The sequence below is a fragment of the Venturia canescens genome, chromosome 4 (genome assembly GCF_019457755.1).
Source record: "Venturia canescens isolate UGA chromosome 4, ASM1945775v1, whole genome shotgun sequence".
NCBI lineage: Eukaryota > Metazoa > Arthropoda > Insecta > Hymenoptera > Ichneumonidae > Venturia > Venturia canescens.
Window position 1 is genome coordinate 23,805,989 of NC_057424.1, and position 22,058 is coordinate 23,828,046.

The 22,058-nt window shown below is 37.2% G+C and overlaps 5 protein-coding genes across 8 annotated transcripts; 2 read left to right on the top strand and 3 right to left on the bottom strand.

Moving 5' to 3' along the window:
• Position 1: 1 nt before the first annotated feature.
• LOC122408696 (E3 SUMO-protein ligase ZBED1-like) lies at positions 2–4,422 on the bottom strand. 2 transcript variants are annotated; one of them, XM_043415656.1, is made up of 6 exons: positions 3,885–4,422; positions 3,150–3,753; positions 2,194–2,870; positions 1,687–2,102; positions 1,175–1,269; positions 2–1,096 (listed from the first exon to the last, which is right to left on the bottom strand). In XM_043415656.1, the coding sequence occupies exons 2-6, from the start codon at positions 3,679–3,681 to the stop codon at positions 792–794; spliced, it is 2,025 nt and encodes a 674-aa protein (XP_043271591.1). In that variant the 5' UTR covers positions 3,682–3,753; positions 3,885–4,422; the 3' UTR covers positions 2–791. The 2 variants fall into 2 exon arrangements, with proteins under 2 accessions (XP_043271591.1, XP_043271589.1); XM_043415654.1 differs by having other exon boundaries at positions 2–1,269; positions 3,885–4,416.
• Positions 4,423–4,863: 441 nt separating this feature from the next.
• On the top strand, positions 4,864–8,495 carry LOC122408698 (leucine-rich repeat protein soc-2 homolog). Its single transcript, XM_043415658.1, has one exon. The coding sequence runs from the start codon at positions 5,321–5,323 to the stop codon at positions 7,163–7,165; it is 1,845 nt and encodes a 614-aa protein (XP_043271593.1). The 5' UTR covers positions 4,864–5,320; the 3' UTR covers positions 7,166–8,495.
• A 4,811-nt stretch (positions 8,496–13,306) lies between these two features.
• Positions 13,307–15,615, bottom strand: LOC122408701 (uncharacterized). Of its 3 annotated transcripts, none has more exons than XM_043415665.1 (4): positions 15,471–15,615; positions 15,009–15,091; positions 14,627–14,937; positions 13,307–14,553 (listed from the first exon to the last, which is right to left on the bottom strand). In XM_043415665.1, exons 2-4 carry the CDS (start codon positions 15,087–15,089, stop codon positions 14,280–14,282), a joined length of 666 nt encoding a protein of 221 aa, XP_043271600.1. In that variant the 5' UTR covers positions 15,090–15,091; positions 15,471–15,615; the 3' UTR covers positions 13,307–14,279. The 3 variants fall into 3 exon arrangements, with proteins under 3 accessions (XP_043271600.1, XP_043271598.1, XP_043271599.1); XM_043415663.1 differs by having other exon boundaries at positions 15,009–15,194; XM_043415664.1 differs by having other exon boundaries at positions 15,179–15,615.
• A 12-nt stretch (positions 15,616–15,627) lies between these two features.
• Positions 15,628–17,327, top strand: LOC122408703 (zinc finger CCHC domain-containing protein 10-like). Its single transcript, XM_043415666.1, has 3 exons — positions 15,628–15,851; positions 16,017–16,166; positions 16,926–17,327. The coding sequence occupies exons 1-3, from the start codon at positions 15,712–15,714 to the stop codon at positions 17,191–17,193; spliced, it is 558 nt and encodes a 185-aa protein (XP_043271601.1). The 5' UTR covers positions 15,628–15,711; the 3' UTR covers positions 17,194–17,327.
• Positions 17,328–17,395: 68 nt separating this feature from the next.
• Positions 17,396–21,959, bottom strand: Mcm2 (DNA replication licensing factor Mcm2). Its single transcript, XM_043415648.1, has 13 exons — positions 21,740–21,959; positions 21,408–21,580; positions 20,916–21,079; positions 20,766–20,848; positions 20,497–20,679; positions 19,986–20,390; positions 19,399–19,834; positions 19,043–19,293; positions 18,773–18,937; positions 18,376–18,681; positions 18,027–18,209; positions 17,740–17,895; positions 17,396–17,612 (listed from the first exon to the last, which is right to left on the bottom strand). The coding sequence occupies exons 1-13, from the start codon at positions 21,740–21,742 to the stop codon at positions 17,484–17,486; spliced, it is 2,637 nt and encodes an 878-aa protein (XP_043271583.1). The 5' UTR covers positions 21,743–21,959; the 3' UTR covers positions 17,396–17,483.
• Positions 21,960–22,058: the final 99 nt, after the last annotated feature.

Genomic DNA, 22,058 nt, shown 5'->3' on the forward strand with positions numbered 1-22,058 from the left:
GTATATTCCAAAATGTTTATTGAACTTTTTGTAAAAAATTGATTTCATGTTTTTGATACATTCTTCTGTTTTCTGTTTTCATCAGATTATTTTACAATATCGTTCATTTCTTCTAATCGTCCTACGTCGTTATAGCTACGTATTAAAATCAGATTCTTGTACTGATTTGCAATTTCTGAGAGGAGAGTAAAAGATAGAATTATGTTTTGAAAGTAGCAATGAAAATGAACGTAATCATTTTTCTCACACAACGTATACAGCTTTCCAAGCTATGGACGTTAAAATCAAAGCATAGACCAGTGCAGATATAATCATGATATTTACAAACTATCTGGCAACTCATTTTTTGTTAGATTCGTAGAATTAAAAATTTAATATGATCGTTTAAGTCTAGTGAGGTACAACTTTGGTGTAAATTGATAAAGTGCCAAAATAAAGTAAGGTTTCGTTATTTTATGAGAGAAAAATTTAAACGGTCTGGTTATAAGGAAGATAAAATTCTTCTAGAGCCACTAAATTCATCTTCTTACCTTGAAATGAATCAATCAATAAATTTCAAATGAAACAAATTTCTGATAACACGTCAAACCATGTTTGACACGTGTCAAACACATGGCGGAGAAAATTCAATTATTTTCAAACGATAAGGCGAATCTCAAGTAAAAGAGCAATTTGGAACCTGGTTTTATTCTCACAAATTGCCGAGTAGCTTCGATTTTAGTATTTCCGTGATGAAATACTTTTTCATATCTCGTTTATAGAAGAGCTCGTAAATCTTCGTTCTTTTACTCTCAAACTGCGTGATTACCGTGCAGGAATAATAATTTGTTGACTAAATGTGAAGGCAAAGCAGCTCTTCTAGTGTCATAAAGGACTTGCGTTTCAGCCGGAATTCTCGAAGGGGGAGCGCAACAAGCGGGCACACAATTGTAACGTCTAGCTAATTTCCCGAGATTCGGACACTTGACTGAAGTCTTGGCCCACCATTGCAATGGACAACAATCAAGAGGGGCCGTTGCTTCGGATTGATACTGCACTAGTTCAAGATTTGCTTTCTCCTCCGCAGGCATTCCGCTTTTCACCGCACAAAGTCCACCTAACAAAAGTGCCATTCCCGATAAACGACTCTTTTTTGTTGCCGAACCTTCCTCTGGTTTCACCTCGATTTGCTCACCAGTCTCTTCCAATACGAGCTTCGTTAACATCTCTTTTATCGGCCCATTAACCATGTTCTTATCCTCATCCGGGGCGTACGGCAGTTGTTTAAATCTGTTGACAAGTTACGCAATTACCGAACAACTCTCAGTCAATTAAAAACGAATAAGTTATTTTCTATTTTCAATACAAGTTGGAAACCACACTGCCGAATGACTTTTCCAACCCATCTTCGAATACCCTGGAGAAGTTAAGTATAGTCGAAAAAATTTTTCGAAATCCTAAAAAATGTTCGAAGGTTCTAAAATTTCTCACAGCATTTCATTTGATTTTACAAATTTTGTACAATTTGTGTCATTCTCGAACAAATATATCGAATGGTATAGAATAAAATCCTGGATTGTTTCTCAGTATCGATCGTGTCTCGTGAGGAAAACAGCCAATTTTTTTCTTTTATTGCTCTTGCTGTTTCATGTATTAAGACTGTATACGACCGACGTTGTATTTTTAAAAATAATTTCCACGAGTTACCTGGGATCAAGAGTGGTGGCGATTTGCAATAATAGCGTGACGTTACTATCGGCATAACGTTCACAGAGCATATCGGAGAGCGATTCTTTGAACGATTTGGCGATTTCGCTATCATCGTCCTTAACCTTGAGGTGTGAGGATACCAATTGCCACAGCAGAGGTTTTAAAAGTGATATGAGTGGCATTTTTTCTTCGCTCAGAGTCATAATAGTGACCTTGAACGGTTCAAGTACGTTGACAAGATCCTCGATAATTTTCCATTGGTCTTCCGTAAGTTCGATAGCTTCCCGATCTATGCCTTCCATGCTTTCCAGTATCGAAGTTATTATGTTTCGTCGGAGGATCAGTTGCTCCAGCATATTGTACGTCGATGTCCAAACGGCTGGATAATCCATGAGCATTGCATTCTCTTCTAACTGGAAAAATAATGGAAACATTGGGTTGGATTTATTCTCGCAATTTTCAGTAGTAGCCGATCAAGAGAATCGTAATCACAATATATGATACCTCAAGTAGCTGTTCTTGGACGTTCAAATCCGTCGATGCGCTCCCGTGACTCGCGATTACTCCAATCGTCGTTCGACATTTTGAAAGCGTAATCGCGACGTCAGCGTTTTCGAAGCAAGCTTGGGCACAGACTTGTAAAGTATGCAAAAGACAGGGTACCAGAGCTAAACCTCGATTTGACAAAGACGCCAGTAATTCGGGCCGCGAAGTCGCAACGACAGCAGCCGTGATTCTTTCTATTCTTAAATCCCAATCGAGAAGCGTGGAATCTATAACGCTGCTCCACTGAGTCTCTCCCCAATCCAAAGGTGCATGGAGAGTGGTCAAAACTTTACACTCCAGAATGGCCTCGTCCACGTTTTGATAATACAGCGACAGCGTGACGAAATATTCTCCGGAATTTGATCGCCATTCTTCAACCGCCAGACCAAATTCTCCGTTTACACACGCTAAATTCGCTGCCACAGATTCACGAAAAGTCTCGTATACTTTCGGTATTAATTCATCTTCCAATTTATTTTTGCTTGGAATTTCACACGGTGAACGGAGAGTCGCGACCAGTCTCTGGAAACCTCGTCCTTCCACAACTTCTGGTAACTGGAGGTCCATTACAATGAACTCGGTGATTGCATCCGATACCGCTTTGCCATCCATGTTCGAAATGTCCAACGGGTTATCTTTGAATGAAGATTTAACATTGTTTTCCAAATTCCTCAATATTTTTATGTAGCAGCATACTTTTTGTTACACAATTTATTCAATAAATATCAAACTGTTGCTGCTATTCAATTTGAATTATATCTTGTTTTTGTAAAATTGATCAAAAAAATATTAAAGTACTTGAAACTCAATGATGGAAAATCGGTCGATAATGGTAAAACAATACCTTCATTTGGTTTGAATCGTGCAAACTCGAATAACACAAAATTCCATCAATGAATCAATACCAATCTCACCTATGTCATCTTCCATGCTAGATAGACTAATATTAGGATCAGTGACAAATTGAAGATCTCCGTCAATTTGAACTGTTCCATCGGCGCTAGTGGTATAAATATGTTGAGTAGCGTTGAGTCCGGCTTTGATCATACGCTTCTGAGCTCTTTTATCTCTGGCCTCCTGTGTCAAAATAATTTTTTTTGGCGGTGTACCAGCTTCCAAATCTGAGAGCTCTTGGGCATGTTTGTTTTGGAGATGCATACGCAAATTGCTTGTATTTCTGTTATAAGCAATTTGAGTTTTGCACAGTATGCAAACAATTTTGACTTTGGTCAATATATCGCCCTCTTCCGTAGCAGGAAAACCAAAAAATTTCCAATATATACTTCGCATGGAAATAGGCACAACTAGCTTTTTATAAGTATAAGTATGTTTTTCTTCCATCATTTTTGCTATAATAGAAACTTTCACATCATTCTTGTTGTTTTCTTCTTCCACCATTTCTCTCATACTATCATGTGCAGATTTCAATTGTTTAGTTGTATCCATCTTGCTGAGCTTGAATATTTTGGTTTACCGGATCCACAAGTCAATTGTCCTTGATAACAATTGTTGTTGTTCCTAAAATTTCACACAGTTGAAAAAAAAAAAAAACAGCGATTCAATCCTGATATTTTACCAATATAAATATTATAGAGTAACAGATTAATTGCTTTGTGTATTGGAATATTTTTATTGAATCACGTATTTACCAGTTTATGTTTACTCTTGATCTCCTTTAAAAAACTCTGTGCTCCATTTGAAGTTTTATAATTGAAACACACAATTGTTTTCCGGTAAAACATTGTTTATTTGTCGTATAATTTTCAAGTTCGATCACGACTTTACCGCTGCTGAAAAACATTCTCGATGCGATATCTCTCAAACGCGCACATGTATACCAAATACACACGACTAACGGAGCACCCCGGCTTTCAAATCGAACTTACGACATTATATATTTATTTCTACGAATATATCGAACTTGAATTCCTCGCTGATCGCTGTTCGGATGATAATCTCGCTCGCTCCTCTCTATCGTGTCGTCGTCGTCATTGCAAGATATCGACCAAACGCTCGCAATTATACTGATATCGACTTTAAAATGGCGGAGATGCGGTGTGTTGTGTATGGGGTTGTCTATTGATCGTTATGAAGTCAACTGCACTGCCGTGCTGCTAACCTGCTAAGTTTGTTGTTGGTATATTTTTTCTTTACAGCCTTTCTAGAGAATATTCGGCTAGACAATGAATGGACGTACTCAAAGTCATTTTTCTATGCACTATAATAAGATTGGCGACTAAATCGGCGACAAAAAATATCTCCCGATCGAGACTCGGTCGATATCTGGATGAATCTTCAAATTGAAAAAAATCTCAGCTGTTTCACAAGGATTTTTGTTTCCGAGTTTTCAATTTCTAACATCTATCTAGACGTGATCCAGACAGACAAACGTAGATATACATTCAAAAAATGTATAAAAAATCCAAAGTCAGTCGGTCAAGTTCACGGAGGTTCTTGTATCAAAATAAAAGCTCACACAGCTCATCACTTCGGCGACTTCGGCTATTTTCGGCGACCCGAAGTTTTCCGAGGTTATAGTCGCCTCGAAAAGATAGCGATGGAGTGCGTATGAAAAAGGACAGCTCTCTTCCCCTTACCGCTAACTTCACCAACTTGGCTGACCCGTAAGTTACGCTCCGTCCGTAGGTTCTTATGATTACGTCTGTGTATATAATACTCGCACTCACACTCACTCGCACACAAACACATGCAAACAAAAATAAAAATTTCTTTCGCGTATCTCGCGTTTGCGCCACGAGTGTGTGTTAAATCATCGATAATGTCAATACTTCGAAAGTGCAAGTTTTAATAAAAAAAATGAATACGTGATGCCGTGATATTGACGAGTTGAAAGAAAAAAAAAACATTGAGTAAAGAATAATCGTGTACTATATGTTGATGCTGTACAGTGTTCCCCGGTGCCAGTGACAAAGCAATTGAATATTTCAGAGTGGGAAAAACAACAACGAAGTAAAAATAAAAAACGTTTCAGCAAGAAGTGAGAGTTTAGAAAACAAGTGAATTGGTTTTTTTTTTGAAAAAATAGAACGAAGAGGAGAGTGTATCGAGTATCGTAGAGTGTATTATGAAAAAGTCGAGTAAGCACCGAACGGGTGTGGGTAACATTTCGACGGTGTGCCTGTCCGAGGCAAAAACGGACAGAGCCGATACTCACGATAATCTTACGAATTTTTACATGAAGGAACAAGACATTCCTGAGTATCTCGAGGACTGCGGTCTCACAACTTGTTCCGCCGGCGTCGAGATGCCCGAAGCTCTCGAAGTAATACGCTCAGGCGAAGCTATGAAGGAGCACGCGAAGGAGAAAAAGTTATCGGCCGCTTCGATATCAACATCGGAAACGAAAAAAACAGTCACGGTCAAACATCCCGAGTCCAATAAACCAAAGCCCACGGCTAAAAAGTGTAAACCCATTCAGGCTGACTTGGACGTCGCTAAGGAATTTATAAGATGTCGAGACGAGTGTGTGACCCGCCTGGATCTCAGTAAATCCAGCATCACGAATCTTCCAAATACCGTACGAGATTTGTCGCTGCTAGAAGAATTTTATCTCTACGGCAACAAACTGGCGACCTTACCTCCTGAAATTGGTTGCTTGACAAATTTAAAGACTCTAGCCCTCAGCGAAAATTCCCTCACGAGTCTACCTGACTCGCTGGAAAATCTGAAACACCTCAAAGTTCTGGACCTCAGGCACAACAAGCTCAACGAAATACCCGACGTTGTTTACAAGCTAACTTCTCTAACTACTCTGTTCTTGCGCTTCAACCGTGTCAGATATGTCAGCGAAAACATTCGTAACCTCACTAATCTGACAATGTTGAGCTTGCGGGAAAATAAAATAAAAGGTTTGCCCGCCGGCATAGGCAAACTCGTTAATCTCATAACTTTTGACGTTTCCCACAATCATCTGGAACATTTGCCGGAAGAGATTGGCAATTGCATACAACTTTCCACTCTGGACCTGCAGCACAACGAGCTCCTCGATATTCCAGAAACAATTGGTAATTTAACGGCAGTGACGAGACTGGGACTTCGTTACAATCGGCTTTCCTCCATTCCTAAATCTCTGGCTAACTGCAAATTAATGGATGAATTCAGCGTGGAGGGTAATCAGGTATCTCAACTCCCGGAGGGCCTTCTCTCCAGTCTCCCCGATTTGAAAACCATTACGCTCTCCAGAAACGCCTTTGCTGCTTATCCGTCCGGGGGACCCTCCCAATTCACGAACGTTTATTCCATCAACCTCGAACACAATCAAATTGACAAGATACCATATGGAATATTCTCCAGAGCCAAAAATCTTACCAAGCTCAACATGAAGGAGAATCAATTGACTGCTTTACCGCTGGATATTGGCGCTTGGGTCCACATGGTGGAGCTCAATCTTGGTACGAATCAATTGACTAAAATACCTGACGACATACAGTGCCTGCAAAGCCTCGAAATTCTCATACTCTCCAACAATCTTCTCAAACGTATACCCGCAAGTATATCGAACTTGCGTAAACTTCGTGTTCTCGATCTCGAAGAGAACAAGATCGAAGCGCTGCCCAACGAGATTGGTTTCCTTCGTGATCTCCAAAAGTTGATACTCCAATCTAATCAACTTGCTTGTTTACCAAGAGCTATCGGTCATCTGGTGAATTTGACTCATTTAAGCATCGGTGAAAATAATCTGACTTATCTACCTGAAGAAATTGGCACCCTCGAGAATCTTGATTCTCTCTACATCAACGATAATGCTAATTTACACAATTTACCTTTCGAGCTCGCGCTTTGCACGAATCTCAGTATTATGTCCATTGAAAATTGTCCTCTTTCGCAGATACCTGCTGAAATTGTTGCCGGAGGTCCTTCCCTCGTTATACAATTTCTTAAGCTCCAGGGCCCCTATCGGTCGATGTAACAAAATTAGTGAGGGCGCGAAAGAGCCTGATAGAAGACCGAACGAGGACATGATATCTGTGCCGTTTGACGATCCAGCCACCTCTTTTTGTGGTCGATTTTGGAAATTGTGTTTGTGCAGAAAGTAGCCAAATGCTAGCGGTGCTTCCTTTCCTTTTATCGGATTCGCTGTACCTTCAATTTCTTATATCCAAAGGTATTTCTCATAGCCCTGATTCAGTGAACCATTCTTATTCAATGGAATTTTTGTATCTTCCAAATACTTTCAAACGATCTACCCGAACAACAATATTTTTTAACAGAAATTTCGAGCCAGAGCCTTTGAGAAAAATGACAATTCACTTGCAAGCTCCTAGCGGAGAATTATTATTATTTCTCAAGCCTCCGCTCGCTAAATATAATCATGTCACACATAAGGAGTCGCAGGGCCGCAAAAAATCCTAAAATTCACAACATCGAGAGTTGGCTGTTAGATCTGAAAGAAGTGTATCAAAAGGGACAAAGGGATCGTGTCACTCGCACCCGAAGCTGAGTCCTTTCATTTTGATGAACCTGTATGCTTCGTTCGGGAAAACCTCCAAAGTTTCACTTTTCTCAAGAATTAAACGCAGAGAGATATTTCATCAAATTATATACGGCATACAACTGGCATATCGGTGATACAAACAAGAGTTGTGCTCCAAAAGTATAAGAAATATTTCAATGAGAACGAACTGCCTTTGAGCTGAAAGAAGAAGCTTCGGAGTATGAAGAATCAAAGGAGGATCACTCGATATCAATACCCATTAAATCACAGACAAGCTATAAAAACATATATGCATACCGTATATCAAAAAATCCAAAAAATATATATGGACTATAGGCATTAAAGTACAGTCGAATCCCCTTATAAGCCTGACCGCTATAAGCCTCTTCCCTGTTTTCGACGCAGAGAGCTTCCCCCACTTTGAATCATTTTTGAGGTTTGCGTCCAACTGTCTCTTAGGGTTGCTACACCCTACAATAATATTGCACAATATTTCTATTGCGCAATATTATTTAACGTGTAAGAATAGTATTGAAACATTGGGCAATGATTGAACATGATTTTGAGCGAGTTTAAATATTAGACGCTCCATACACTTTCAATAATATTGCACAATATTAATATTCTGCAATAATGTGCAATATTATGGTAGGGTGCGTAGCGGTCTTTAATTAAAGCCCAGAGCAAATTTCTAACTTCAAATCGATTTGTATTATTATATATATTTTATAATATATCAATTATAGTATTATATATAGATATATAATAAACCTCGTGCTTAAAGCGGATTTGACGGCGCGTTATAATGGGCGGGGGGGGGGGGGGGGGGGGCCGTTAAATTTCCCAAACAGGCTTACAAAGGGATTGGACTGTACACGAATATGTATATGGGAAAAGAAAAAATTTCAAGACAATAGGAGCCGTATGGGTAACGATGAATTCTCGTCAATTCTGCCTGCATTATCACGATCTTTCGTGCGTATTTAAAAATTTGAAATTTTACTGTGTGTGTGTGTCTGCCTGTGTGGCGATGTTCGTATGGTTGAAACGAAGCGATTCGTTTCGTGCAATCCCCATTGTTTCGATGAACGTTCGAGCTGTCTGAATCGGTTAAAAAATTTTCTTTAATTCTTTTAGAAAAAGCTTGCGAAAAAACTGGCTGGCTGTCTCTGAGAAACGATGAAAACGTTTTTCGTTACATTTTGACGATGCAGCTTATCCCTGTTGCATGTGTGTATGTGGAGAATGGAAACTTGGAAATACAATGCCGAGAATTTGTAATTTGCGATAATTTTATTATTGAATTTTAATTCATATTTCTTTGTGAAAAGTTAATAGTATAGAGGAAAGAAAAAAAGAGTTTAAAAAATCTTGCACGAGGATATAAGAATGGTGCCAATCGTGTGTCAATGTGAAATATTTTCTCACCTAATCTGTGTATGCACATGCTGCGTCAAACGCGACACACATATACATATATCGTGGAAATTAATATTAATAATAACAATGAAATGTTGTATATCGAGTAAAGCAGAAAGAAGGAAACTCTCGTCGAGCCATTTTAAATGTTGAGAGGTCATGAAAATTCGAGGTTATACCCTCGTATCTTTGTCCGCCACGAAAGCGCTTCGAACTTATCACCGCGATTCCATCATTCGTCATTTTTTCTTCCAATCTTCTTTTCATTAATTCTTCATCGCATTTACATTCGCGTTCATTATATTTTAGAAAATTTTCTGACCATTATCATTTAAATGATAACGAAGATTCGTGATTATTTCATCGTCGAGAAAGAAATAACATGGAAATTAATAATTAGTTTCAATTATTCAATTATTATAGGGAGCACGACGACGAGCTTGAGAATAACGTTCACGTTTCCAGTGCCGTCGTAATCTTCGAGTTAATACATGAAAATATTTTAAAAACGTCTCCGTTCCGTTGGATACCAATTCCCCCCCCCCCCCCCCCCCCCTATTACGAATCCTACTTTTTACCATTTTCTGTCTACCAGAACAAAAAGTTCTAACGAGTGTAACTACCTTTGTGAACACTCACTTGAGGTTTATTCGTTTTTCAGTTTTTTCTTTATTTTTCTCGCCGTCAATAACGCATCGTTTATTTATTTCATTGAAATTCATGTTTGAAATATGAATTTGCATATCTTTCGATAACGTATTTTTTCTCCTGGACGGGTTGGGAAAAAGCTTCACGGAGCGATGTCTCTGATTAAGGGCTATGAACAGTGTAAACGCTGGAATTTGGAGTGCTTTTTGTTTACTTAATAAATAATATTTGGTCGGATGGATTTAAATAAAACTTTGTACGCGTCTTTTACATACTCAGAAGTACCGGAAAAAATTTAAAAAAAATTTTTTTATACAATGGCGTCTTGAGAACGGCACCCCTTGAATCGGTGTTGACTGCAAATCTCAAAAATGGAACATCTCAGGACAAAAAAACAAAAAGATTCTTAAAATATGTGCTATCAGCTGTCGCATGACGTAGGGGATTTTCAAAGCGTTGTTTAGAAAAAAATGGCGACCGTTCGAAGAAAAAAAATCACAATTTTCGTGGATTTCTCAGTAGAAAATTGTTTATAAAAGAAGAAGAAGACAAAAGTGATAAAAAAAAAAACGTCTACGTCATGCTGAAAACGGTGCCATTTTCAACACACCGTTGGACAGAAATATAACATCAAAAAAATTGGAAAAAATTTTTTCCAGCACTTCTGAGTATGTAAAATATGTGTACAAGGTTTTGCGTAAATCCATCCAACCAATTTTTATTTATAAAAGAAAGAAAAAACACGTGAAATTCCAACGTTTACACTGTTCGTAGTCCTCAAGAGGGGATGGGGAGAGGGAAAAACTCGGAAATTCGATGCTCCACAATCGGAGCATGCTTGCGCGTAAAATATGAAAGCGATTTGGCGAGACAGGTGTTGAAAATGATGAAAAAATGATGACAGTCTCTCGAGTAATGACCCGAAGGGAGGGAGATTGTGGCGGAAGAAAAATTAGGTGAAAAAAAAAATTCGATGGGCCAGAGAAGAGTGGAAAAAACCTGTGAAAGATAATCCTCCCTCGAAGATGCAAAGCTTCGTAATATAATCGTTAGGCGGCGATGGTTCCCTCGATTTGGAGTCGTACAAAGAAGCGATTGGTAGAGACCGAAAAAAAGATCGATGCGATTTATCTTTAAAAGCTCTTCGTTCCAGCTAGAATAAGCGTTTACGGTTCTGAACAAAATTGCTAAAAATCTATGAACACGTGAAAAAAACGTCAAGTGAGAAAAGAAGACACGGAAGAGAAGAAAAAAATTAAAATAATTAATCCGCTCCACGGAGACAACGCTGTGAGAACATTTTCACGCTATTTCCGCGTTAAAACGTAGATATATAAACAATTAATTAAAGCCGTTGAACACCGATATCTTCGAGATACGGGAAACAAAAAAATATTTTGTTATATACACGAGCAAAGCCATTTTTCTATATGTACCTGCATTTTAAATCGTTGGAACGCTGTATGTATGTAATTGTTACGTAAACGGAGCCTTATCTTCTAAACTTTAATGAAACGAAGAAAAAAAACCGCAAGAGAAATATAAGAGAGAAAAAAGGGGAATGGGCGAAAAAAGCAACGCACGAGGAACAACACGATTGACGAGTGCTTAAGGATGTACAGGCGCGAGGGCTGTTTTTAGATAGCACTTTAATCTTGTTCATGTCTCACAACCCAAGATTTCTTTTCTATGCCTGTGAAATTTCAAGACCCCTTATCGACTGTTTGCTCGAAATATTGACAGTCGAAAAGCACAGAAATTAACACGTCGCTTATGGCCGCAGTGACTCCCTTCGGCCATCTTCAACTCAAAATTTGATATATTTCTAAATTAGATGTCAAAGATTGAACTAGAAATATTGAGTCGAAGACGACAAATGGTTACAGAATCTTGAAATTTTGCAGGCCTATACGCCACCTGTCACGTACAGCGCAACCTAAATCATATTGTCGACGGAAGTGACAGCTGTACTTTTTAGGGTTATGTACGCGGTGATCGATCTAATCTGTGAGGTGACTACGTTCAACTTCGTCAAACGTTGCCTTTTCGCAGTCTACTATCGAATCGTGTGAAAGACTCTGAATGAAATATTTTCTGCAATGAACTCAGTTTAAACATTATTATGAAGATAACGTTTTTTTTTTACTAAAATTGTGCTGTATATGAGTGACCGAGTTAATACCTTGAAAAAAAAATATGAAAAGACTGTCAATTGACTAGTACGACGCACATGTATATCCTTGAGCAACCTTGAAAAAGAATACACGAATCTTCCCCTGACGATTTCTCTCTGGAAAAAAGTCGTTTTTTTTTCAAGTTGCACTCTCTGGTTCGTTGACTCGGAGCGAGTCGAGTCGCTCTTTCTTCGATTTAAAATACTTCTCCGTATTTGAGAAAGGAAAGAGAGTGAGAGGAGAAAGGATCGAAGAAAAATTCTCCGTGCTTCGTATGTAGATATTAAGATGAGACAAAAATATGTACACGCACAACTCTGTTTATTTTATTCATCGTTTCGTGTTAAACGTAAATGTATACAATGACACGAGCATTGATTACGATTTGTTCGTTAATTATCGTCGAAAAGTGTTATTTCTCGTGAACGAAAAGAAAAAAGAAAATAAAAACAAAGGAAAAGAAAAAAAATTGTTTTTCAAAGTGCAATCGATAGGTGCGAAACGATAGATCTCCTTTTGAAATGTTGTAAAGTGATTTTTCCATTATTACTATCGTGCCGCTACACGATAAACAGTGTTAGCATCGTTCCGTGTTACGCTCACAAAAATGATGATTGTTTTGTATTTTATTCCGTTCAGTCTTCGCTCAACAAAGAAAATTGTTGATTGAAAAACGTTATTTTTATCGCGTGATTCGACGATTACCAAAAGCGCGCACATCCTTAAAGCGATTGTCAGCATTCGAATAAAAGACGGAATGGTGCGAAATCGTTTGGAATAACCAAATATCGCTTGAATTTTAAATATCTCATAAACAGTATTATAAATTAAGTTTTTCATCGTTCCTTCAAAATTACATACGAATATTAGCGAGCTTTGAAACTCGACGTTTCTATATTCTCGTTACAATACTCAAATAACGCACTGCACGCTATGAGTTTATGGGCTAAATGGTTGAACGTAGGTTTATGCGAGCCCTTTTGCCCTTGACGATCATTCGAAATTTCCTGCATTTGCTTGAATCACAATTTTTCTTTTGTTTCTTCTTTTTCTCGAATATAAAATAGTATTACAAAGATTTTGTTTCTTTTCGAATTTCATTCGAATGAGGATGATCCTATTAATTTCATTTTCTCATCTCGTTCGTTCGGTTCGAGGTAACAGATTTCGAAACTATCTCGTCGACGCGAAAGGTATTTTTTATAAAAAAAATTAATAACAACAAAAGAGGTCGATTATTCAGAATCGTGAAAAAAAAAAGTAAAAATTGTGCGAGCACGCAGCACGCACACGCGGAAGTGCTGCATCGATACGTCGTTGCCGATATTATATACATATTGAAAAAATGGTATTTAGTATATTATTATTATTATTATTATTATTATTATTATTATTATTATTACGTACGATTAATTATGTGTATTAAAAAAAACCGCTCGAAAAACTCTTCCCCAAACTTATTCTCGTTTCGTCGCGCGTTCATGTCCCAAGGTGATTTCTCAGTCAGTCTGGGGCGGTCGCTCGAAGAGTGGACACAAAGCCTGTACGGACGCACTCGATATTCCGAGAAAAGGTGTGTTCTACGCTTCGGATATGTCGACCTCGCACTCACGCGGCTGACGGATCACCGCTTCATCGAGTCATTGGTATTCTCAGTATAAATTTTCTATTTTTTTTTCCAATTTTTATTTTCTGACTGCAAACAATCGACAGAGATCCAGAAGTAATAAATAATCTTTTGATAATCGATCCTCGAGAAAATAAGTCAAGCGAGTGCCATTAGTCGATTTTTCTATGTAATCCGTTCTCATTTATAGAACCTTCTTCCACGAATCTTGACGAAGAAAAAACACGCGATTTACGAATAACCCTCGTTCCTTCGTATTTTTCTCGCTTTTTGTATATCGTTGTTCGTCTTTTGATAGAAAAACAAACAAACAAACAAAACTTCACTTCCTCGCATTCAATGCGCTGGAAAAACAATTTATTCAAGGAAACAAGAGAGAACAAAAGAGAAATGAAAAATTTCCGAACCGATACTCTGTGGTAGTCGCAAACGATTTTTTTCTTCAACGATGTTGAGAGTGAGCCTGTCGGGCGAAAAAATTGTGTGTATTATTTAATACGTAATATTAACATGTAACTCAGTGTATGTTTTGGAAAATGAAAAGAAAAGAAAAAACAACGGCGAGAAGGATGAAACAAAAAAGATGAATATTACTGTATAAATATTTCTAAATATACAAATGTATTAAAAATGAATTAATGTCGGCACTGTTTTTTTTTTTAATTTCGAATATCACCTTTTATTCCTAACACGATTCTTGGTCGATAAAAATATTTTTTGATTATTGACCGCGATTCGTTCCTCGTAAACTCGATAATTTCCGTGACACGCCGCTTTCTTTTTTCACTTTGAACTTGCATTTTTTTGGGCTTTGAATTGTTTCTGATTTTTCAATCAGTTCGGACGCTCTTATGAATTCAAATTTTTTATTCTCGAATTCATCGACGACGAGTTCACCATTTTCTTCTTTGACCGGAGCTCCCATTTCTAATTTTGATATTTTTGAATTTAGGCATTCAATTTTTTGTTGATAGTCTTCAATGTTCTTTTTCAAACTGAAAAATATATAGATTTTTTGTCATTCCAAATAAAAACAATCAAATAGAAATGTCGGATGAATTTTAGTACCGAATTATTTCTGGGTTATCATAACGATACGATTCCAAGTTTTGTAACTGAATTTTCAAATCAGATAAATTCCCCTCGAGGTCCTGAGCCCTGGAACTTTTTTCAGCCAACTCCGTTCTCAGTTGGTCTCTCTCGCTCTTCAATTTCAACATGTTCGGGTCAATGTCAAATGCGAGCTCTTTACGGTAAGCGTATCTCGGTATTTTCAAATATTTGTTAAAGAGAGTAAGAAGATTGTTCGACGTCGAAAATCTCCATGTTTTATCGCAAAAACTTTCCATTCTCTCCAATTTTTTGTATTCCATTTCTTCCTGGAAAATGAAAGTTCAATTTTCATCGGATGATTTTTAGAAAGTACATTGGGTCACTTATGTGCAAATACCAGTTTTCGCATTTCGTTAATTTCTTCTTTTTCCTTCTGCCGAAGTTCCGATTCGGTCTTGTTAGCGATTTTTTGATGCATTTCTACCTCGAAAATTTTTCTCGTTAATTTTTGTAGTGATAACTCGATCGCACTCGATTTTACAGTTGATTTAAGAATTTCCTCCTTACACGGGCTCTTCATCGTCTTTTTTTCAGTGTCGATATCGGTATTGAGATAAAAAAGTTTTTATGATTTACGAGGAAAAATATATGTGCTACAATAAAAATGTGAAAATCAACGAGTTCTTCAAAACATGGATATGTAAAAAAAAGAAAGATTATATAAAATCTTGGATAACAGTATTGAAAAAAGGACGTCGTATGCAGTATGGCAGGGCTCGTGTTGACTTCGTTTCAATATTCGACATCGAGCAGCTACTGCAGCTTTTAATTTCAGTATATTCTTTCTTGGAATTCATACCGACATCGTTGTTCCAAATTTCGATTGCTTAATTTTTCAGCACGACAAATTTAAATAGAAGAGCGATTGATGTTCAAAGTTAGCGCGATGTAAAAATTGATATGTTTGTATACAAGCATTTAACACGTCCGTCCGTGTAACGTAAATATGTGGACCGCGAACCGCCACAACATGGTTGACGGCGTTGACGCCGCCGTGATTCGAGCACCTCACGCAATATATACCTATATATATACATTATATGTGTAAACCGAAGAAGTCAGTATACAACGTTTATATTGCTACGGTGTGTTATTATAACAGTGAATGCGTATTAATAAAAACTGGTTACAAATCTACAATAACGATGTATCCGAGTCATGTAAAATTGATGAAGAAAACGTGAGTATCACCATCAATTACAAGCACAATCAGATTTTCCCGGTATGTTGCCTTTGAGGTTAATAACGCTTGGCTCATATGGTGGCCGAACACAACTATTGTTAAGAAAAAGCCAAATATTAGAATTTATTTTGGATATAAAATTTGTATTATTAAATTCCACAGTAATCCTTATCCTCAAGGAATGCGATGTCAAAAGTGTCTGGAAATGGGCCATTGGAGTTACGAGTGTAAGGGGAAGAGAAAATATGTACATAGATCATCGAGGACTGTTCGACTGAAAAAAGCTATCAAGGAACAAGAAGAAGAGAAAACGTAATTTTTCCTAATTCATTATTTCTTTTACTACTCATATTATTTTATTATGATAATTGCAATACTTTTTTTATCATACAGAAGACAAAAAACACACTTGATTGTATTTTCAAGACCATTGTGTCTAAACATTTTTTTACTCATTTTATTAGTCAAACATTCAAAGACATCCTCTTCAATTTTTATTTCAGAAAATTTTTAACAATAGTTCTATGCAATATCTTTTTTAGTAGTAAGGGAACATAATCATAATTCAGCACAGCATTAAAATTTAACATTGGCGAATAAAATACTTTTGTTAGATGAATTTCGAACTACCGATTGATCGGCTGCCACTGAATTTTATACTTTTCACATGAAAAATATATTGAAAAAAATCTGAGTGGATAATCTTGATTTAGATTTGAGATTCTGACTATTCAGGTCGTTTTTTATAGCGGTAAATTCAGTGAGTTTCCATGAATATACGACACTGAAGTTTGCAACGTCGGAGTCCAACAAAATGAATGGAAAAAACATTTGTAATTCATCAAACTTTTATTTCACAAAGTATCGGTGCAGGTTGAAAAACTACTAATTGCAAATTCAGCAGGGAACAAAATTGCAGAATTATTGGAATAATTGGAGGATTTTTTACATCATCTCGTTGGACTCCAATGTTGTAAACTTTAGTGTCATCATGGATATTACGAATAGAATATTTATTATTTTTAATATACTTCATATTTTCATATTGTTTATTTTGTTCATATGCTTCAGAGAACAACCGAAAAAAGCAGAGATAAAAAAATCAAAGAAGAAGAGGAAGGCAGAATCAAGCTCGAGCGATTCGGATTCTTCGAGTAGCAGTAGCAGCAGCAGCAGCAGTAGTAGCAGTAGCAGCGAGGGTAGCTCTAGTGACACATCAAGTTCCTCATCGGACAGTGAATCAGACTCTAGTGACAGTGATTCCAGTAGTTCTAGCAGCAGTAGTACTAGCAGTAGTAGAAGCATTAAAGAAAATCGTCGTAAAAAAAAATCTCGTTAATATTCGCTAGTTATATAATTCTATTATAAATCGACTATACGAAAAAGTGGACGTACATAATTTAATTATAATTCTTGTAAGAAATCAAAATAGCAATGATGAAAAGAATAAACTCTAATGATTTTTGTAAGTAATTATTGACAGATAAGTCCTTCGGTGGAAGCCATCTCATTTCTAGTGACTAAAGAAAACAATACACGTATTAAAAAAAAAGTTATTTTATTCACACATGTGTACGTATAAAAATGTTTATTATAATGAGTCGATTTGCTTATTATTTATTTGATTGTTTAGTCGTCTACACATTCGGGAAGCGTTTGCACGATCACTTTACGCTTTTTGTCGTACGTGAAATTGTTTGTCTTGAATATGTCGCTCTCATAGAACGGCACTAGATTGTGCACATCGATTTGTCTCGCCTGCAATTCAAGAAATGATAAAGTATAAAAATTCGTTGAATTTTTCTCGAATGAAATTTCATTTCGGATTCTTGGTAATATTCGTTATTGATCGGTTACGAAAATTACAGTGGAGTTTGAAGCTTACCCTATCCAAAAGATCTTTTTCGTTGACTTCAATAACCGATACATTGCTCCCTCGTCTGGCTCTCTGGAAGGCCAGTTGGTCGAGCGTCAATTGCCTCAAAATGTAGTAGAGAAGTTCACTGTGATCTTTCTTGAATGTGAGGTATTTTTGGAATGTCTGCAAAAACGATAATGTCGTTAGAAGTATATAATCGAAATTTGCCAAGTCCTCGGACATAAATTCAATATAATCGTGCTAAAAAACGTTGATGCCCTTCTGAGATCTTTTCATGCATGTTTCGTTTTTACCTGTCTCATACTCTTCATTACGGAATACTTTTGCGTATCGACAAAACTGTCGAGTGCCATTCTGATAGCAAGATTGACGTCATCTTCGCGGACGTGGTCTCGTAAATGCATCTTTGCACTCGCTTCAGCCATACGAATTATACTCTCGATGTGACGCACAGTTATAGGCAGACTTCCGGTTGCCTGTGTGACAAAAATACTCATTGATCAAAAATTGTCTTGTTGTTAGCAGTTCATGCACGAAGTCGTAGTTCGATACTTTGAAAATGTAGCGAATATTCAACAGAAAAAATGTATAGGAACATTTTTTTTCTAATGAAATTACATTTCTACGTGGAAACACACTTACAAGACTCTCTTGTCTCAATTGACTGTACAACTTGGCTACTTTGTCCTGATCAACATTGGTGAGCTTGGGATGAATATTTTGTTTGGCGTAAACGATGTATTTTTTGAGAAGATCCTGAGGTATAGAAAGATCGTTTGAATGGTCCTCTGGATCCTCGTTCATGGTTTTACCCACGTTCGATGGGTGGTGACGAATGTGAGAGTTTACCACGAATTTAGCCAAATGCTTGTCCTGCATCGGATCAACTTCATCCTTTACTATACAGAGGACATCGAAACGTGAAATAATCGGCTCCGACAAATCCACCTGAAAACATTATCGAATCCAATTCACTTCAGAATTTACCAGATAAAGAGAATTTTCTTTTTGGAGTAACTACTTTTTTTCTATTACTCACGTTTTCAGAGAAAGTCATACTGGGATCGTATCGGCCACCGATTGGATTTGATGCTGCAATTACGGAACAACGTGCATGAAGCGAAGTTACGATTCCTGCTTTTGAGATAGAGATACTTTGTTGTTCCATAGCTTCATGAATCGACGTTCTGTCTTGATCATTCATCTGCGGAAGAGCATAGTATAAAACTCTGCACGTAAAAAGAATGTCGCTTTTTCGAATAAAATATTCTGCAAATGGAATTTGAGTTAAAAAATTTCATTTTCGCACTTTGTCAAATTCGTCGATCAAACAAACTCCGTGATCCGCGAGCACCAAAGCTCCTGCTTCGAGCGTCCATTCTCTCGTTGTGGGCGATCTCCGAACGTAGGCTGTCAGACCAACAGCTGATGCTCCTTGTCCCGTTGCGAAAACTGCCCTTGGTGCGATTTTTTCGACGTATTTCAAAAATTGCGATTTTGCCGTTCCGGGATCACCACAGAGCAGCACATTTATGTCACCTCGAACTTTGTGCTTGTTGCCTGAAAAAAAGTTTTGATATTTTCATCAATATTAAAAGTTGAAATAAGCAAAAAATAAAACGATCTAATATATTTTTTACGAATCCGAAAAACATTTTTCTTTACCAGGATTTTTCGCTTCGCCACCGAATATAGCGAGTGCGAGTGCGCGTTTTATGTAATCGTGGCCATAAATCGAGGGCCCTATACTGGCGACTATTCTATCCGCGATTCTGTGATCTTTACTGAGAGCAAGAATGCTGCTGATGTCTTCTTCGGTGAGTGATTCGACGATATCTTTTGAATCCTTGACGTGAAGATGATTTGCGAAAAGTACAGTGGAAAAGACTGGAAAACCCTGTTCGGTGTTCAATGAACCGTCGTAACTGTTCGTATAAATTCCCGTGATATCAACCTCATCACCGGGTTTACAACGATCACAGAGGTCCGATAAAAGAATGCAATCTTTGCTCCGTGGGATTCTACCAGCTGGAATACGTCCTGGAGACTCTTGAAGGGTGATTTTCTGATAATTGCGATATATCGTTTGTTCCATGTTGATCTGAAATATTGAATGCCGGAAAGATGCAATAATTTTGAATGTTTATTTTTTTTTAAGTTATAGTTATTGAATATTTGAAAAAGCTGAAAAGAACTCGATTATTGTGTCACATTGAGTTTAAATGGGCAAAAAATTATCTCAATATATTCACCATGAACGGTCCCATGCTTTGACATTCTGGACAAGAGCCTGGTTTTATTTCAGTTATGTGTGACTGAACGAAAGGGCCAAGGACGTAACCGCATTTAGTACAATCGTACTTGACGACTGATAATTGCGGCAATACTCCGGTAGTTGCGGTCACAACACCAAGTGTACGGACCAACTGATTTAAATGCAATTTACGAAAAGTGCGAAGTTCCTCGATCAATGGCAATTCTGATATCCTGACGTGAATTTCCGACGTGACTCTCTCGTAACTCGGAAAGATCGTGAGCACAAGCTCCTTTGCGACGGCGTCAAAAATTTCTAACATTTGATACGGTGCTTCGGGCAAAAAATAAGCGAGAACATGTTCCTTGCTCGCGAGAATTGGGAACTCAACGACAAAACTTGACTGTGAACAGAGAAAAAGAATAATTAAATAAATAAAATGAACAATATGAGTGAAATCTTCCTAACCCCAAAGAATATAGAATTTTTCACTAGTTTTTAAAAAATACCTGATTACTCTCGCACATGTGTCTTATACGCTCTCTGTACATATAATGCCCAGTTTCGTTGGTATGAGTTCGCAAAAAACTCTTGAAACGATTGGTAATTTCAGTTCGAGGTCCCAGCATCATGACCCATTCTTTGACCGTATGACCTTTTGTGTCTTCGAGATTTTCGATTGATTCGACCATCTACGAATTGATAACAATGGTTATTTGATACAGATTGACAGGCGACTCTTTTGATCATTTTTTTCAAATAAATTCTTATTATTTACTTCGGTATCTTCCATTTCACCGGTAGCAGCTTTTTCAGCCATTCTACGTTTTCGGATTTGCGTTTCATCTTCGTCGCTTTCATCTAAAATTGAAAAAAAGTATTAATTCAACTCCTTTGAAAGGAATGTGCTCTCATTTTTTATACTTACCATAAAGAAGATCCCTGTCGTCTGTAATAATTCCAGCATCTCGATCTCGCCTTCTCATTGTTGCCTCTGCAGCTACACGATCCGCTTGAGATATATCAGAATATTCCTCGTCATCCATCATAGCTGGATCATATCGGTCTAGAGCTGACATTGGTCGGTAATCACTGCATAACAAGTATCAATTGCAAGCTTAATTATTAGTACAACTGACTTGTTTCAATTTTGTCTGAATTCTTGACCAGAAGAACATTTGACTGTGGAATTTCATTTAAATTTTGATTATTCTTGGACTCTTGATAAATTCTTTGACCATAAGGAAAATTTTTATTTCATAAAATTTCAGTTTATAATTCTACTTGCAAAAATATTTTTTAATGTAAATAAAAACATTTGATAATTTCCATTTGAATGATTAAAGCGTAGAAATCTAATGTTTTCAAATTATATGGATAAATGATAGACTTTGGAAATATTTTGAGTAAAATTACGCACGCTTCCATGTTGTCTCCGAACAATTCCTCTCCATCGTCTTCTTCAATCATATCGTTTGCAGGCTCGTCACCGAGCAACTCTCCTTCATTCTCAAAGGGCTCATCTATCGAAGGAGCTGGCGAGGTCATCGCATCGCGATTCCTGTCAGACCTTACTGGAGAACTTGCTTGACTCTGAATTGCAAATACAAAGAAAATGAAATTGCAAAAAACATACTGGAAATAACGCATTTAAAATGGATTAATGAAACTTTGTAAAAGCAAAAAGTAACATCCCAGAAATGTTGAATTGAGGTTTGAAACGATAAAATTTATATGGCTTTTTCTACTCACCATTTTGAAAACTTATTTTACGACGTAACGTAAATATAATTAAAACCCAATATTTATGATTATTGTATAATACTGGAACGTAATGAACGGAGGGACTAAAAACGGAGGAAAAACGAAACAAAGAGGATAACGAAAAAACAACACCAACAAGTGTGCGAAGTTTTGGCGGCAAACACTCTGAAAGTAATCGGATCGCGCGTTCCTAAAGACATCCTCACTGGAAAGTTCTTACCGTTCTTACTGCTGCCAACGGCGGGTCCTCTGGTGTTTGGTTGGTGGTAGTGGAAAAGATAAAAGAAATTCCCTAGATTTGTATTCG